Source organism: Pipistrellus kuhlii, unplaced genomic scaffold (genome assembly GCF_014108245.1).
Source record: "Pipistrellus kuhlii isolate mPipKuh1 unplaced genomic scaffold, mPipKuh1.p scaffold_m20_p_26, whole genome shotgun sequence".
Lineage (NCBI taxonomy): Eukaryota > Metazoa > Chordata > Mammalia > Chiroptera > Vespertilionidae > Pipistrellus > Pipistrellus kuhlii.
This window is the reverse complement of record NW_023425525.1, coordinates 3474921-3491688: the sequence shown is the minus strand read 5'-3', so window position 1 is coordinate 3491688 and position 16768 is coordinate 3474921. Positions and strand designations below refer to the sequence as shown.

The following is a 16768-nucleotide window of genomic DNA, read 5'->3' as shown; positions in this document are numbered from 1 at the left end:
ACAGTCTCAGAATATCAGTCCTCATATGACTACCATTAATATGTTTTATAATCATTGAGAGCAGTTAAAATTGTTTTCTACCCATGCTTTTCCCATCTCTTATTTAATCATCGCTCTGTGTTATCTGAGCATATCGCCATTCCATCCCATACCCATTCCCTTTCACCCTCATTTCTTATTAGTTTCATCAGCTGCTCTGTGATGGATGGTCCCCTTCAGCCATTCTGAGCATGTCTGTCTAGTTGAATTGTTGCCTCGAGCTCATGCCTCAGGAAGGACTCATGGGAAATATTCCCTGAATCTCTTGCATGTTGGATAACAAGCTGTCTGTACCCTTTATACTTGAAAGTCAATGTTTTCCTGGAAATAAAAATCCTTGGCACACAATTTCTTTCTCAGAGTATCTTAAATATGTTATTAAAAAGCATAATGATAATCTAATTTTTTTATATAAGTCTGTTTTTTTCCCAGAAGCTCAAAGGATTATTTTTTCTTCTTCTATGAAATTCAGCCTCTTGACCAGAATATGTCTTGGTGTTAGTTATTGTGCATGGATGTTTTGAGTCATGCAGTGTGCCCTTTCAATTGGGGGGTGGAGGAGGAAGAAGGGAGTGTTCATATACATTTCTTACAATTTCAGGAAAGTTGGTAGTATTTGTTCAGTTGCCTTATTTTGTTTTGTTTTGTTTTTTCTTCAGGGATGCCTATTATTCCTATTTTGAATCTTCTTTGCCTACCTTCAATATTCTACCTTGAATACTTTTTGTCTCTTCATTTGTTTTATATCACATTTTTCCTCCCTTTCACCTTTCAATTTCTCCTAAGACATCATCATTGCCTTCCCTTCTTCTGTTCATTCTAGTTCAGACTTCATTTAGTTTATAATCTTGTACTCTTCCCTGAATTGTTTTTTCCATGCCTAAGGTTTTCTAATTCTCATTTCTGTTGTTCTTTCATGTCTATGTCATTTTATTAATGCTTCTTAGTTCATTTTGAAATATTGTGTTTTAATCCCTTTTTGGAATGACTTTCTGGCATGCTTTTGCTATCTGTGGGGATTTGATTCTGTTCCTTATTCTTTTTTCTTCTTATAATAACTTTGTATGGGTGTTGACCTAGATACATTTCTGTTGCTCGTTTTTATATGAAATTAGTTTTCATATAGAAAAAGAAGTGGTTTGGGGGAGCTTTTCTAAATGCACAGAACTCCTGCTTCTGCTGTTTCTGGGTGCGTGTGTGTGTTTGGGGGCGGGGATGGGGGAGAGACAGCTTGCTTTCTGAGGTTTCCTGACTCTGCTCCCCTGCCCACTTTTTCTGGTTTTCTCTTTACAGGGCTCCAGTCCTGCTCAATGTGGGCTCCAAGGCCAGCAGTTCCTCTTCCCTGGGCTCTGTCCTGCAGAGGGCTCTGCTGGTCAGTTTCTTGACTGCAGGTGCCCAACCCTCCTGCCTGGAGCCTCTGTCCGCACCTGGGCTGCAGCGGGCACAGCCCCTCCCAGGCCCACCACCTTCCCAGCCCACACCTCTGGGTTATTCGGGGATCATCCTGTGCTTGGGTTTATCTGACATCCCATTTCTTCCATAAGACGCTGATAACCCACAGGGCCTGTGGCTCTGTGTGGTTTACCTTGTCTATTATACGCTGGGGACCTTGGAGATACTTAGCTTTGTTGAAACTATTGTCTATGATTTTTGGTTTCCCTATCCATATGTTTTCCTCTCTCTCTTTCTCTCTCTCTCTCTCTCTCTCTCTCTCTCTCTCTCTCTCTCTCTCTCTCTCTCTCTCTCTCTCTCTCTCTCTCATTGTACCTCAACAGCCTCTGAAATTTCCTATTATGAGTCAGAAGAAGCCAAGATGGTGCCCTAAATATCACCAATCTGGGTTTGAGTTGTTTTATGTCAGAGAGAGAAATTGTTTAAGATTCAAAGAAATTCCAAAACTGCTGCCCCAACTGTCATCTTCCCAGAATCCTCCCTCCTGGGAGCTTCAAATTTGCATCAGTGCCCACTGTACACGCCACTCTGCGGCTTCTCTTTGTCACCCCGCAGGATGCTGAGGTCTGCACACAGTAAGACACACAGCGCTAGGCCACGCCTCCTAATCTCCCTCTAGTTCTTCTCCATATAAATGGCCTCCACATTACTTATCCATCCTCCTATAATATTATCGGACATTCACAATCTATTAGAAACCTTCCTTTATATCTCCACACTTCTGAATGAAAGAACACACACACACACACACACACACATACACACTCACACTGACATGCACATACACTCACACTAACGCGTGCACACTCACACACATACATACATGTGCTCTCACACACATACATACACATGCACGTGCACACTCACACACACTTCTAGTTTCACCAGGCAGTCCTGCAAGTTAATCAAAACAGCCTGGTGTCAGTTTTAAATCCATCTGCTCTTGGCCAAGTTCTTTCTCCGTTAGCCACACCTGAAACTCGCTTCCAGCATGCTTCCCAATGCTTCTGCCTCTGTCACATAGCTCTCCAAACTCCCAGCATGGTGCCGACAGACACTGAACCACTTCTCTTTCAGACAAGGAGGCTGCAGCCCGACTACAGGCAGAAGCCTGAGCAGGTGCTGAGCTGGGGCCTGAGGTCTGATGTTCAGAGCTTCCGGTCGCCCTTCACTTCAGCATCCCAGGGAGAAGAGCATAATCATTTTGTAAAAATATGTTTTTACTGATTTCAGAAAGGAAGGGAGGGAAGAGGGATAGAAACATCAATGATGAGAGAGAAACATCAGTTGGCTGCCTCCTGCACACCCCTCACTGTGGACTGAGCCTGCAATCAGCCATGTGTCCAGACCCGGAATCGAACCATGACCTCTTGGTTTCTGGGTCAAGTCTCAACCACTGAGACACCCTGGCCAGGCACCTATGTCATTTTTAGGCAGTTGTACTGAGAGTCGCATATTTTACACTTTGCCCCCTCAAAGTATATAATTCGGTGGTTTTAGTCACAGAATGGAGCCTCCATCGGCACAGTTCACTTCAGAATATTTTCACTGTACCCAAAAGCGACCTGCTCCCCTTCTCCATACCCCCAAACCTGCAACCTCCCAGGCCCTGAGCAACCATATCTACTTCCTATCTCTGAATTTGCATATTCTGGGCCTTTCAAATAAGCGGAATTATGCAATATGGTCTTTTGAACTGCTTCTTGCATTCTGCATGAGGTTTTTGTGGTCATCTGTGTAGTGTGTGTCAGAACGTCACTGCTCTGTGTGCTGAGTGATGTTCCATTGTGTGGACTGGGCCCACTCCGTCCACCCGGTCATTAGTTAACGGATATTCCGGTTGACTTGCTTTCATTTCTTGGCTATTTTGAATCATGCGGCTCTGATCGTCCCTGTACACGTTTTTACATGGATGTGTGCGCTTTTTATTCCCGTGAGTGCATACCTAGGATTGTTGGGCCCTATGGTCACTCTATGCTTAGCCATTTGAGGAACTTCCAGACTGCTTACCGAAGTGGCTGCCCCGTTTCCCATCTCCCACCCTCCTGGCAGTGTATGAGGATTTCGTTTCTCCACACCCCCAATGCATGTTACTAGTTGTCATTCTGATTATAGCATCTCCAGGTGGGCGTGATGTGGTATCTCCCGTGGTTTTGAGTTGCATTTTCTTAATTGCTAAGGATGTTGAGCATCTTTTCATGTGTTCATTGACCATTTGCATATCTTTTTTGGAGAAATGTCTATTCAGATGCTTATTTAAAAGAGTTGGTACAATTCACCAGTGAAGCCATCTGGTCCTGGTTTATTTATGGAAACTCTTGATAACTAATTCAATCTCTTGTTATATGTCTTCTCAGATTGTCTGTTTATTCTTGACTCCATTTGGACAGTTGGTCTTTCTAGGAGTTTTTGCATTTCATCTAAGTTAGGGGTGTCGAACTCAATCAGAGAAGGGGCCAAAATCTAAAATCCAGCCTAAATCGCGGGCCGAATGGTTTACTGAACAGTCATAAACTGTCATTGTGATGGAAACGCAGCGGAGTGCAGTGATGACAGCGCGGTGCCGGCCACATTGCAAGGCCTGGCGGGACGGATTTGGCCCGCGGGCCGTGTGTTTGACACATGTGATCCAAGTGATCTATTTTGCTGTCAGGCAGATGTTCATAGCATTCCCTCATCATTTTTTATTATTTTTACTAGAGTCTCGGTGCATGAAATTTGTGCATGGGAGGGGGGGGTCCCCTCAGCCTGGCCTGCACCCTCCCCAATCCAGGATCCCTCTCACAATCTGGGACCACTGGCTCCTAACTGTTCACTTGCCTGCCAGCTTGGTCACCCCTAACTGCCCTCCCCTGCTGGCCTTATGTGTCTCAGTGGTTGAGCATCAATCCATAACCAGGAAGTCAGGGTTTGATTCCTGGTCAGGCACATGTCTGGGTTGCAAGCTCCATCCCCTGTTTGGGTCCTGCAGGAGACAATCAATGATTCTCTCAGCATGGATGTTTCTATCCCTCTCTCTGAAATCAATTCAAAAAATATTTTTAAAAAGCACACTGTGTTCAAAGTCTTATATATTATTGTAAAAAAGAAAAAGTTCTATGACTGTATCTAATTTATCATAAAATGTTGACATTATTTACCACTGAGTAAAAATGAAGAACAAGAGAAAGTTTCCTGAATTGATTGTGTGTTTTCACTTTCCTACCTGCCAAGCAAGGGAAACCCAGTCTGAGATGAGCCTGACCAGGTCAGTTCTCCTCTGGGAGGGTTTCCCATCCTTTCCCAGGTCAGCCCATCTGTCCCTGACTGTGCCGAGGTCCTCCCTGGGATTCCCAGATCCCACAAGAACCCACAAACTCGAGAACAGGTCCAGGGAGATAACACTTCTCACCATGTAGGCAGATCAACCCACAGAGCACTTCTGTGGAGGAGAGAGAGAGAGAGAGAGAGAGAGAGAGAGAGAGAGAGAGAGAGAGAGAGAGACTGCAGGGCAGGAACACCTCTCAGAGATGGTCTCCTTTTATCTCTGAAATACCAGCCACAAAAACGAAATAGCCAAGGCAAAGTCTTTTTCTCCAAATGAACACCAGGGAAGAACATTTTTAACAAAGCAGTGTTTCAGATTACGTACTTGAAAGCGAGCCCTGTTTCTTTCAACTTCAGCAATGAGATCACCCCCATTCAGATGTTTGCTGCTATAAAAGTAAAATAAAAGCCCGGAATTTAACTGCGTTCTAAAAACACACAAGTGCTCTTTAGCATGTACAGTAAACACCCTGGCATGCCCGTGAACCTGATATGGAAATGATATTTTAATGGCTACATTAACTGTAACATCCCACCAACCCTTACAATTAATGGCTTGTGTTAACGATCAGTTAATCACTCAGCTTAGTTCCTAGGAAAGATGATCATTATCAACTTGTATGTTATATTCATCATAATAAAAAAATATTCCCTTTGCCCTCTTTGTTTTCCTTAGAAAAGCTGTTCTTAAAAGCCACCTGCTACCTAGTGGTCCGCACATTTGGACCAGATATCATCAAACTGTGAGTACGCCGGCACGCTGACCTGATGTTTCTCTGGGACAGGCAGGGAGCAGAGAGACTCGGAGGCAGCCTGCGCGTTCCCAGTGGGAGCCGCTACAGAGCAAGGCCTGGAGCTGCGGTATCCCAGTTCTTGTCAATAGTGAGTGGGCGAACCAGATAGGAACAAGGATCAGAGAGAGGACAGACAGGCAGACAGACAGACCCTGTACCAGGCCCTGCAGGTGCCTTCCACAACTTCAAATGCACATAGGTGTTAAGAAAGAATGGGCCCAGCAAGCCACCTACAGAGAGTTGCTCCCAATCGGTCGTGGGAAGGGGAGGAAATGGTTCTGAGGTGATTCAAGGTCATGAGGTGACTAATTCTCTGTGTACGGGGGAGGGCGGAGGGCACTTGAAGAAGACGATGCAATAAATGATTTCCCCTTGTGGGTCATAATTGCTAGAAACCCCATTTTTCATTTTTCTTCTAAAAAATTTTGTAGTTGAGGCCTCTCCTGATCTCTGAGAGCTCCTAGGTTCAGAATACAAACTTTCATGATTGAGTGGGAAGTATAAATAGATACCAGGAAGGCAGGTAAGGCAAACAGAAGACCAGGATCCATTTTTGCTATGACAAACTGTATCACAATGGAGGCCAAGACCAGGCATAGGAGGACCCGGCATGAGGTCGCTGGTTACGATGGGCTGCTCTTAGAAGTAGCCCTCCCTGCATGACCCAGGGTCTTGGGACAATAAACCCGAATGCTCAGGTGTCCCACTCCTAACAACATCCTGTGACTTGCCTGTGGGTTGGATGTGTAATTGCTGAATAATAGTCCATTAATCACTAAGACTTGACTGGTGTGAAATAATGAAGAGGCATGATGCCTTCCGGGTTAGGAACCACATTTACTGTTGGAACCTGAAACTCATGTAAAACTAGATCATGAGGTTGTCAGTGTCAGGGCCCACCTCACCCCAGAACTGCATCTTGTTGATTAAAATGAGCTGTAAGAGGAGCACACTGCGAGAGGAGAAACGCAGCAAGCAACTAATATGGGTATGGGAGGAGGGAGGGACATATCTTCTAGAATCTGTAACTGTCCTTCCGAGATTAGCCCTTGGGTAGTACCAATGTGCCTCTGGATTCTTTGTGTTTGTTGCGTTTGTAAGGTGTGGTTTGGGCTGGGTTGGGCTTGGATGAATAATTTACTTGGAAAAGTTACTCAAAGTGCCTGCTTCCCTGTCCCTTCATTTGAAGCAGCACATGGTGCTCATTGTTCTTGGTAAGACGAGGAAGAAAATGGCTATGGAAGGTTTGGTTTAGTCCCTTCAAACCTAGACATAAACCGAAATATTTGAAGAGTACAATTCTTACCCCCTCCCCAGGGGGAACAGTCAGCCTAATTGTATTTTCTTACACAAAGTAAGGAAATATTTACTTTAAAGGGATTCAATGATTTGGATTATGCCTAAGAAAATAATTGTAGGAGTTGAAGGCTATACCATACATCATTTATTTGTTTGTTTGTTTGTTTGTTTATTTATTTATTTATTTATGCTGTAATCCCTGGGGAACTTTAAAATAGTGTTTCCATCAGATTACACCCCTGTCCACCTTTCCTTTCCCAATTGTGTTTGTGGCTTCTGCCTAAAAGAATGTCATGCTCTGGTAAAGCTGACACACAGCTCAGGGCTGCTCACACCCCCTCCACACCCCTGGCACCTCGTTCTAAATGCAGGTGCGAGCAGGGGGGCAGGGGATCATTGTGAGCCAGCACACCCAGGACGGACTCCAGGCCACGCTGCCCAGCAGGGATGGGCATAGGATCCGTTCTGGGACTGAGCTTGCTTTGAAATCGCTTCTACTTTCTAATGCCTGAGAGACCTTAGTCACCTTTGTCTGGCCCATCTCCCTGCAGGCTCAGCGCTGATATGAATGCTGACGTGGTGTGTCACACACTGAAGTTCTGTCACCAGGGCCCGGGCCAGCCACTGTGTCACCTCTACCCACTCCCCAAGGTGAGTGAGTGGCTGTCACACGGACGTCCGATGGCAGGGACTCGTGTGCCCATTGGGCGTGTAAAGGCACGCTCAGCTGTACGCACTCAGCGACGTGGGGACAGAAAGAGGCAAGATGACATTTTCAATTATGTCGTGTGAGAGAATAGTCTCCAGTTCCAAAAAAATGCCTTTCCTGTTGACCTGTGATGCGGGGCTGGCCATTGGTAGGAAATCAGAGCAGCTGAGGACAGAAGAGGTGTACATTCCTCTCTTGATATTGACTTGCTTAAATATCAAGCAAGGCACTTTTAGAAGGTGACCAACTCACCGCAATTTGCCCAGGACTTTGTGGTACAAGCAAAGAAACTTCTGGGGAAATGTGGGCAATTGGTCACGCCAGTCTGATCTTTACTGTTCTCCCCGCATCAAATGGGTGTAATAAAATACCCCAAATCCCTCCTTCAAGATCAATTATGGGAAGTCGGTGAGCAAAGACATTTAAAATGCTTAGCACAATGCCTACTCCATTTTTTAAAAAGCGTTCATAAAAATGGTGGCTAATATCATTATTACCAATATCATTATTATTCAGAGATAGCCTTGTGCAGCACCCGGTGAGTATGACAGTCTGTTATTGGAATGCAGGCCACGGAAGGCTGCAGTATTGACATGATGCCCTTCCCAGACGCTGAGTGACAGTTTGATATTAAATCTAGTTAGGCCTCACAGTAATGACTTTCAGAAGCTTCCTGCAAAAATGAAAGACAAAATTCTGTGCCTCCTTTCCCAGAATGGCAGCTTTTCTGTATACAGCACAGCAGGTTGCTGTTCCATGTGTAATGCCCTTTTTATTCTCATTGGAATGAAGTCTGTTTATCACCCTGGGGCCTAACCGATGAACATGGTTTTGCTGACTGGCCATGGTAAGTAATGAAGAAGGAGATACAACACCTGGGGTGTGCATGCATGTCATGCTTCCTCTGTCATGGACTGCAGTGTCCGTACCGTGTCACCTAATTCCACCCGAGAAACTCTGGGCTTCACTGGTTTCTAGAAGAAATAGTTCATTTTAATAAAAATAAAAAAAATAAAAACACTTTTCACCTGTTTAAGTAGCATGTGAGGACTGAGGGCAGTGCTTGCATTTTGATAACATTGGATACGTGTGTGCACCAGGACAAGCCACAGGGTGTCTGTGATGTCCTTAGAGAACATCGTGTTGTGTATACATCACACCCATAGCTATACACAGTCACAGAATGTTCAACTTTTAAAAAAATTTATTTTTACACTCTATGCAGTTTATACTCAAACGAGAAAGTGGGGGCATGTGTGTGAGATTTCACGGCACACAAACTATACCTCCGCAGCAGGTGTGCACCAGCAGGTAGAGTTATCTGCCCAGGAAAGGTGGGTAAAGAGGGAGGTGGAAACCACCCCAGCCTGCCCGAAGCCTTCCTCATGACCCTCCCAGTCAAAACCCACCCCTGTGTAGCCGCCATTCTGTAATCTGTCACCCCAGGCGAGAGCATTTATACACAGCTCCATCTTGAACTTCACACAGGCGAGAGCATTTATACACAGCTCCATCTTGAACTTCACATGGAGGGAATCACACAGCTTGTTGTCCTTGGTGTCTGGCTTCCGTTGTCTGTGAGATTCATCTGTGTTTTCCGTGTAACAGTCTTGTTGCAGGAAGTATTCACACAGAAGTATGCACACCTTTTTTTTTTTTTTTTTTTGGAGGTTTGAGCTATATATTAAATTGACATTTTTTAACTAAATGGATGGGACGACATTGGTTAATAAGATCATGTAGGTTTCAAGTGTGCATTTCTATGACACACGGTCTGAATTCCTCATTGCGTGCCAGCCACCTAACGTCAAGGTCAACTTCGGTGAGTGGGCCACTGCCTGGGGAGAGCAGCCCAGCCTTTGGAAGGGTTTCCCCCAGGGAACCGATCTCTGCAGGAGCCAGAGGCAGCCAACACTGAGTGGGTGGGAATAGAATACCTAAAAGTGAATTCCAATGCATTTGACATTCGTGTGTTTTATTTAAAAACAGAGTTTCAAAACAGCAGTAAAACCCTGGCTTATTTGATAAAAGATGGAACTAAATACTAGCCATTGGAACATGAAATTTAAGCTAGATAAACCCTAAGTCAATGAAAGGTTGACTCAGTCATAAATAATGAAAAGTGTCTAACTAGTGAAAACCTGCCACACCCAAATTCATAGGACAAATGGTAGCTCTGGCCAGGTGGCTCTGGTGGTTGGACATATATAACCCGCGGACACAATGCTTTTCCCTTTGCTTGGACTCCCATTGGTCTAATGCTTGGCTGAGGCCAACCCCTAGTAGGGTACTCCCTTTGCCCACGGAACGAATGCCAATGTGTGCTTAGGCCTGTTCTGCTGTCACCCATACTCTCCAGAGCCCAGGACCGAGCACCAGGCCCCTGCCCGGCAAGAGCAGTCGTCATCAAGGCCTTGCCTCGTCTGGAGACCTCAGGCTGGCTCTGGTTTGGAGAAACACTGAAGTCATTCTAGGAGAAAGGACTCTGCCAGCCACCACGGCAGATGCTACTGTGCATCTCCGATGGTCAAGCCAAGGGCTGACAGGTCCCTCTTACACTGCCAGGCCCAATGCTATGTCATCCTTGGGATTTTCTACATCCCCAAGTAGAGCAATCTGATATACGTCTCCAAGGTTCTCTGGACTCCATGAGTCTCTGTGATAACGTCCTCGGCCATCCATTCCCGAGCATTCAATAGGCTCCACGTGGGGCTGAGAGAAGGAAGCCCTATCATCAAAGGGAGAGAGGAATGAGAAGCTGCAGAGATTTGACCGTCATGAATCTCCCGGCTGATGGGAGTCTGCTGATGGCCTGGCTGAGTGGTAAACAGCATGGTGGCTTCCAGCCGTAGGGTTTGCTGTCCCGCTCCCAGTCTCTTCCCAAACTTTCTCTCCAGCTTCTGATGACAGTTGCAGCCTCCAGCCTAAAGATTTAACTAGAAAGGAGAGGAAAGCATGACCCTCACACGTTCGAAACAAATGCTTAACCACGAGATGGGCAGCAGTGAAAGGTTATCGAGGAAAGATAATTATCTTCGTTTTCACTCAAGCACCACTTGCCCCTTTGCCTGCCATTAAGACAGGCAAACTAATTAGCTTTCCCAGATGCCTCAGAGTTCCTTCACCCTTTTTCTTCTGGGGAGAAAAGACCATCCCTTTATCTGGGCTTCCTTCTGCCTGTTGGTATCAGCTTACTTGGTGATGGAGCTCTGGGCAGGCCAGGTCCAGACCAGCCTGCCCTCGGCATTTCAGCCTGGACCACGGAGGCATGCAGGGGGTCAGAGGCATGTGGGGCAGCCCCGGCCACTTTATTCCGCTGGTCTCTCCTCCCTCATTGCACAGCCATCCCCCCGAGAACTGAGCTGAGTGACAGCCACCCCGGTCCCCTCAAGGGGCTCCAGGAAGGCACTGCCGAGCCCCCTAGGCGTCATCCACCCTCTGTTTCCTGCACGTGTCCTGTCTTGTCTGTTTGCCCGCTGGAGACGCTGGGAGGGCAGGTGTGTGCTCACTCTCCACCTGGGCCCTCCCCCATCCTGTGGCTTTTGAGGGTTCTGTGGGTTTGGCAGTCCTCGTTAGTGTCGCTGTTGGCTATGGGACAGGCCCGGGGTTAGCTGGGGCCCCTGCTCTGGGGCTTCCAGGCACAAGGCCACAGGATCCTTGGGGAGATGGGGGAGTCTCTCGGGCAGGAAGGCAGGTGTTCAGACTGAGGCTCCGTCAGACCCTGACGCTGTGACCTTCAGCCGGTTCCTTAGCTTCCCCGAGTTCCCATGTCCTTGTCTGGGGAAAGGCCCGCTCCCTTGGAGCTGGGGGGAGGACTGAAGGAGGACCTGTGTGCAGAGGACTCCCCGTGGCACCCACACAGAGGTGTCCCCTCCTGAAGATCGTCACTGCCATGACATTGCCTCTGTGACTCGCTTTAGCACAGATTTGTGGACTCACCTCCTTGTTTCAAACTCGCAGACTTGAAACTTTAGAAAAGTTTAGAAAAGACGTGCAAGGAAGAGAGAAGACACAAGGGGTAATGTGGTCTAACTTTGCTTTTCTAGGAGGCGTGGAAATCCACCCTGGAGAAGGCAAGGCAGATCGTCAAGAAACCCCCACCTCTGGTAAGCGGCCCCCGGGAGAGAGCCAGCCCAACCCCGGGCATGCTGACCTCCCTCTGGCCCTGCTCCCGCCTCACAGGCCAGCAGCGGCTCTGAGTCCAGCCAAGAAGGCACCACAGTTGACTTGGGATTGAAGTGGGACTAGGAGCTCCCACCCTCCCTCCCAATCTCTGCACCGCTCACATCTGGGACAAATTAGCCCATGGTCCTGGGCGCTGTCCCATGCATTGTAGGATGTTGGCTGCATCCCTGTCCTCACCCACTAGAAGGCAGCATTGCTATCCACCCCTCCCCAGTCCTGACGACCAAAATGTCTCCTGATGTCCTGTGTCCTCTGAGCGCCCTTGAGACCTGCTGTCCTGCAGTAGGCCATTTGGAGGCTGTGTATCCTCCCACTCCTCCCCTTTCTACACATGAGACTTGAGACTGAGCCTCGGTGCTCCTGTCAGTAAGATGGGGCAGTAACCTGTTCCTGTCAGTAAGATGGGGCAGTAACCTGTTCCTGTCAGTCAGATGGGGCAGTAACCTGTTCCTGTCAGTAAGATGGGGCAGTAACCTGTTCCTGTCAGTAAGATGGGGCAGTAACGTGTTCCTGTCAGTCAGATGGGGCAGTAACGTGTTCCTGTCAGTAAGATGGGGCAGTAACGTGCTCCTGTCAGTAAGATGGGGCAGTAACGTGCTCCTGTCAGTAAGATGGGGCAGTAACGTGTTCCTGTCAGTAAGATGGGGCAGTAACGTGCTCCTGTCAGTAAGATGGGGCAGTAACCATTCCTGTCAGTAAGATGGGGCAGTAACGTGTTCCTGTCAGTAAGATGGGGCAGTAACGTGCTCCTGTCAGTAAGATGGGGCAGTAACGTGCTCCTGTCAGTAAGATGGGGCAGTAACATGTTCCTGTCAGTAAGATGGGGCAGTAACGTGTTCCTGTCAGTAAGATGGGGCAGTAACGTGCTCCTGTCAGTAAGATGGGGCAGTAACCATTCCTGTCAGTAAGATGGGGCAGTAACGTGTTCCTGTCAGTAAGATGGGGCAGTAACATGTTTCTATCATGTATGTGAGGACTAGCGGAGTGGATGTGTGCAGAGCACATAGAAGCAGGCCTGGGATTTATCGAGCCCTCCGTAAATGCCAGTGAAGTCATCACATGATTCCTCTCCCTAATTTGCCCTGTTTGTAATAATACTTTCATTCAACAGATAGAATGTTTGGTTCACACTAGTGGTCCTTAGTCCAGGTGTTAGATTTATGCTCTGGTTACAAATCAGCCCTCACTGAAAAGGAAGCAAGAGAGTAGACCTTTAAACAAATCAGCCCTAGCTGGTTTGGCTTGGTGGATAGAGCATCGGCCTGTAGACTGAAGGGTCCTGGATTCAGTTTCAGTCAAGGTCACGTACCTCGGTTGTAGATTCCCAGCCCAGGTCAGGGTGTGTGCAGGAGGCAACCAATCGATGTGTTTCTCTCACATCGATGTTTCTCTCTGTCCTTCCCTCTCCCTTCCACTCTCTCTAAAAATCAACAGGAAAATATTCTTGGGTGAAGATTAACCAAAAGAAAAAAAAAATGTGTCTCCCTCCTGGATGCTTGAGCCCTGGCAGGAGGAAGTGGCCGTTGGGGAGATAAGGACAGGGCCCGCCCTGCTGGCCCGCTCACCACTCGCCCTGATGCTCTACCAGGAAGGCAGTATTGAGTTGGCAACCCGAAAGTGAAGGGGAGAGAGTCCCAGAGCGCTCAGCTGGCCAGATGGAGCAGATACAAATAGAGGACGCCCGATTCCATTGGAGTTTCAGATAAAGATGAAGAGTTTGTAGCGCATGCACGTATGTCCAGGGTGGTATCTTCTCTGGCAGCTTTAGTCGTGGGGGGCATCGGGGTTTTGATGTCCAAGGTTGATATACCGGTTCATGGCAACATGCAGGCATTTCTACAGGATGCATTAATCGGCCACCATGTCCGCACTGCCGATCGTTATTTAATTCAGTGAATCTCAGAAGTCCGATTGGAGCTACTTCAGCTCATCTGCTTCAGTCACTGAGCAAGAAACTGAAACAGGGCTCGAAGCCCTTGACCAGCACTTCGGCATTCTAAACAGAACTGAAGATGGTACCATCCTCCCTTTATCCTTCTCAACACGCATCTCAGAACTTATTCCCAGGGCTTGGTGTCCGCACTCGCACAAGCTGCCGTGGCATTAGCTCAAGGACTAATTAGCATTTTACAGTTTTCTATTTCCGTCACCAGAATTGCGAGCGCACTTCCTAGGGCCGGGTTCCAACAATTTCTCTCATGAAGCCAGAAAACAAAAACCTACTGAACAATTCAACAATAATAGACTTCTCAAAAGCCTCCTCCACTTTATTTACTCTCCAGATTAAAGCTCTCAAGGAAAAAATAATCAGAAAAATGCAAATAAGTGTTTTTGGAAAAAATGCTCTGAGGTTATGGGCAGCAGTGAATTCCACGGCAGTGGCCGACAGAGCTGTAGACCAGCCAGGATGCGGAGAGAAATGCAGAGAGCTGTCTGCTGTCAGATGCCAGGACCCAGGCTGGGGAAGGTCTGCGTCATTGATGGGAATGGAAGGTTCTGGAGAAGGTCTGCACTGCCCAGAGGCCCAAAGAGGACCCGGGAGCATTGTGCAAGGATGGGGCAGACACTGGGTGTGGGAGGCTTGGAGTACCCGAGTAGTGGAACCACTGAATTTAATTTCACAAAAACTCCTGTGGAGCCATAGCTTACCCTCATGATTAACCACGGTACAGGTGAGAGGACCAAGGCCGGACAGGTGAAGCGACTGGCTCACTCCCCACAACTACTGAGTGAGAGACCCATAATTTAAATACAGATTCACTCTCTTCCCACTTCCTGCCCTTCATGCAATGTCAGTGGCTCTCACCCGGCCCTCCTGGTGCGAACTTTCAGGAAGAGTCACATCACAGGCTCTGGAGAGGTTAGGGTCATGCCATGCTCAGCCGGAGACTGTACATGAGGCCCCTGACCCTACACCTACCCACTCAGTGACATCTGCTGGGACGCCTTTAAAAACAGCTGCTCCACCCCAGACTGTGTGAACCCAAGTAACATAATGCACAAGCATGGAACACCATTTCACCAAGGGAAGTTCCACAGCTGGCTGGGGCAGATTTGTCCCATTCACCAGGAGTCCCTCTGTTTGTCTATTTTCCTATAACATCCCGGTGTGGGGGAAGCTCGGATGCAAGCAGGAGCTGGTGAAATGGATAGCAAGAGGGAGGTGTGCCCCGGGCCAGCCAATTCCAGGCGTCCTTGTGGGCGGGACTGCATGCTCCAGAGGAGCACGGTGAACTGGCTGAGCTGACCACACACTGGCCACTGTCCAGCTAAGTGCCGATCGGAAGAGGGCTGGCGAGCATGCACTCCGGGCCTCCACAGTGCTGCTCGGTGTGCGCCTCAGTGCTTTCTGCAGGGAGAGGGAAGAGGTGAGTCGTTCCCACACTGTGTGGTGAAAAGATGGACAACCAGGACTCTGCCAGGCTCACAACCTCCAGCTCTGTGGAGACAGGCCCCAGCTGGCAGGCCCCTCCATTCCTCTCCCTTCAGCGGAGGGCAGCATGGAAGCCACACTCTTCCTGAAAGACAGCTGGGCAAAGACCAGGCTTCGGTGCCTCGCAGAGCACGGAGCCCGGTGGAGCCCACACGCCCTTGCTCGCCACACCCGGGGACTGCATGGCACTGCCTTCCTCCCTCCCAAGCTCTGGCATGGCTCTCCTTAGGCAAATTCTTGATTTGCCTCCTAAGAGGATGGAAACATTTTATTTGAAAATGTTCTTCATTTTTTAATTCTTTTTCAAAGCACTGGAGTACAAGGAGGGAGAGGAATTATCTGAGTAGATTGGCCCCAGGTGGGCCAGATTTTTGGGGAAGCATGGGTGAGGGTGGACAGGCGGAGGAGGACAGGTGGAAGAGGACAGGTGGAAGAGGACAGGTGGAGGAGGACAGGTAGAGGAGGACAGGTGGAGGAGGACAGGTGGAGGAGGACAGGTGGAGGAGGACAGGTAGAGGAGGACAGGTGGGGGTGGACAGGTGGAAGAGGACAGGTGGAAGTGGACAAGTGGAGGAGGACAGGTGGGGGTGGACAGGTGGAGGAGGACAGGTGGAAGTGGACAGGTGGAAGAGGACAGGTGGAGGAGGACAGGTGGAGGAGGACAGGTGGAAGTGGACAGGTGGAAGAGGACAGGTGGAGGAGGACAGGTGGAGGAGGACAGGTGGAAGTGGACAGGTGGAAGAGGACAGGTGGAGGAGGACAGATGGAAGAGGACAGGTAGAGGAGGACAGGTGGAAGAGGACAGGTGGAAGTGGACAAGTGGAGGAGGACAGGTGGGGGTGGACAGGTGGAGGAGGACAGGTGGAGGAGGACAGGTGGAGGTGGACAGGTGGAGGAGGACAGGTGGAGGAGGACAGGTGGAGGTGGACAGGTGGGGGTGGACAGGTGGGGGTGGACAGGTGGAGGAGGACAGGTGGAGGAGGACAGGTGGAGGTGGACAGGTGGAGGAGGACAGGTGGAGGAGGACAGGTGGAGGAGGACAGGTGGAGGAGGACAGGTGGAAGTGGACAGGTGGAGGAGGAGAGGTGGAGGATGACAGGTGGAGGTGGACAGGTGGAAAAGGACAGGTGGAGGAGGACAGGTGGAGGAGGACAGGTGGAGGAGGACAGGTGGAGGAGGACAGGTAGAGGAGGACAGGTGGGGGTGGACAGGTGGAAGAGGACAGGTGGAAGTGGACAAGTGGAGGAGGACAGGTGGGGGTGGACAGGTGGAGGAGGACAGGTGGAAGTGGACAGGTGGAAGAGGACAGGTGGAGGAGGACAGGTGGAGGAGGACAGGTGGAAGTGGACAGGTGGAAGAGGACAGGTGGAGGAGGACAGGTGGAGGAGGACAGGTGGAAGTGGACAGGTGGAAGAGGACAGGTGGAGGAGGACAGATGGAAGAGGACAGGTAGAGGAGGACAGGTGGAAGAGGACAGGTGGAAGTGGACAAGTGGAGGAGGACAGGTGGGGGTGGACAGGTGGAGGAGGACAGGTGGAGGAGGACAGGTGG

At 48.9% G+C, this 16768-nt stretch overlaps 1 protein-coding gene across 2 annotated transcripts in view; it reads left to right on the top strand.

Annotated features, from left to right (window-relative positions):
- Positions 1–16768, top strand: part of AOAH (acyloxyacyl hydrolase) — a 73795-nt gene that overhangs the window by 13357 nt on the left and 43670 nt on the right. For both annotated transcript variants that reach the window (XM_036453833.2, XM_036453832.2), the window contains exons 3-5: positions 5474–5540; positions 7442–7541; positions 11646–11705. In XM_036453833.2, the coding sequence (XP_036309726.1) occupies positions 5474–5540; positions 7442–7541; positions 11646–11705 (227 nt within the window). The remainder of the gene's footprint in view (positions 1–5473; positions 5541–7441; positions 7542–11645; positions 11706–16768) is intronic.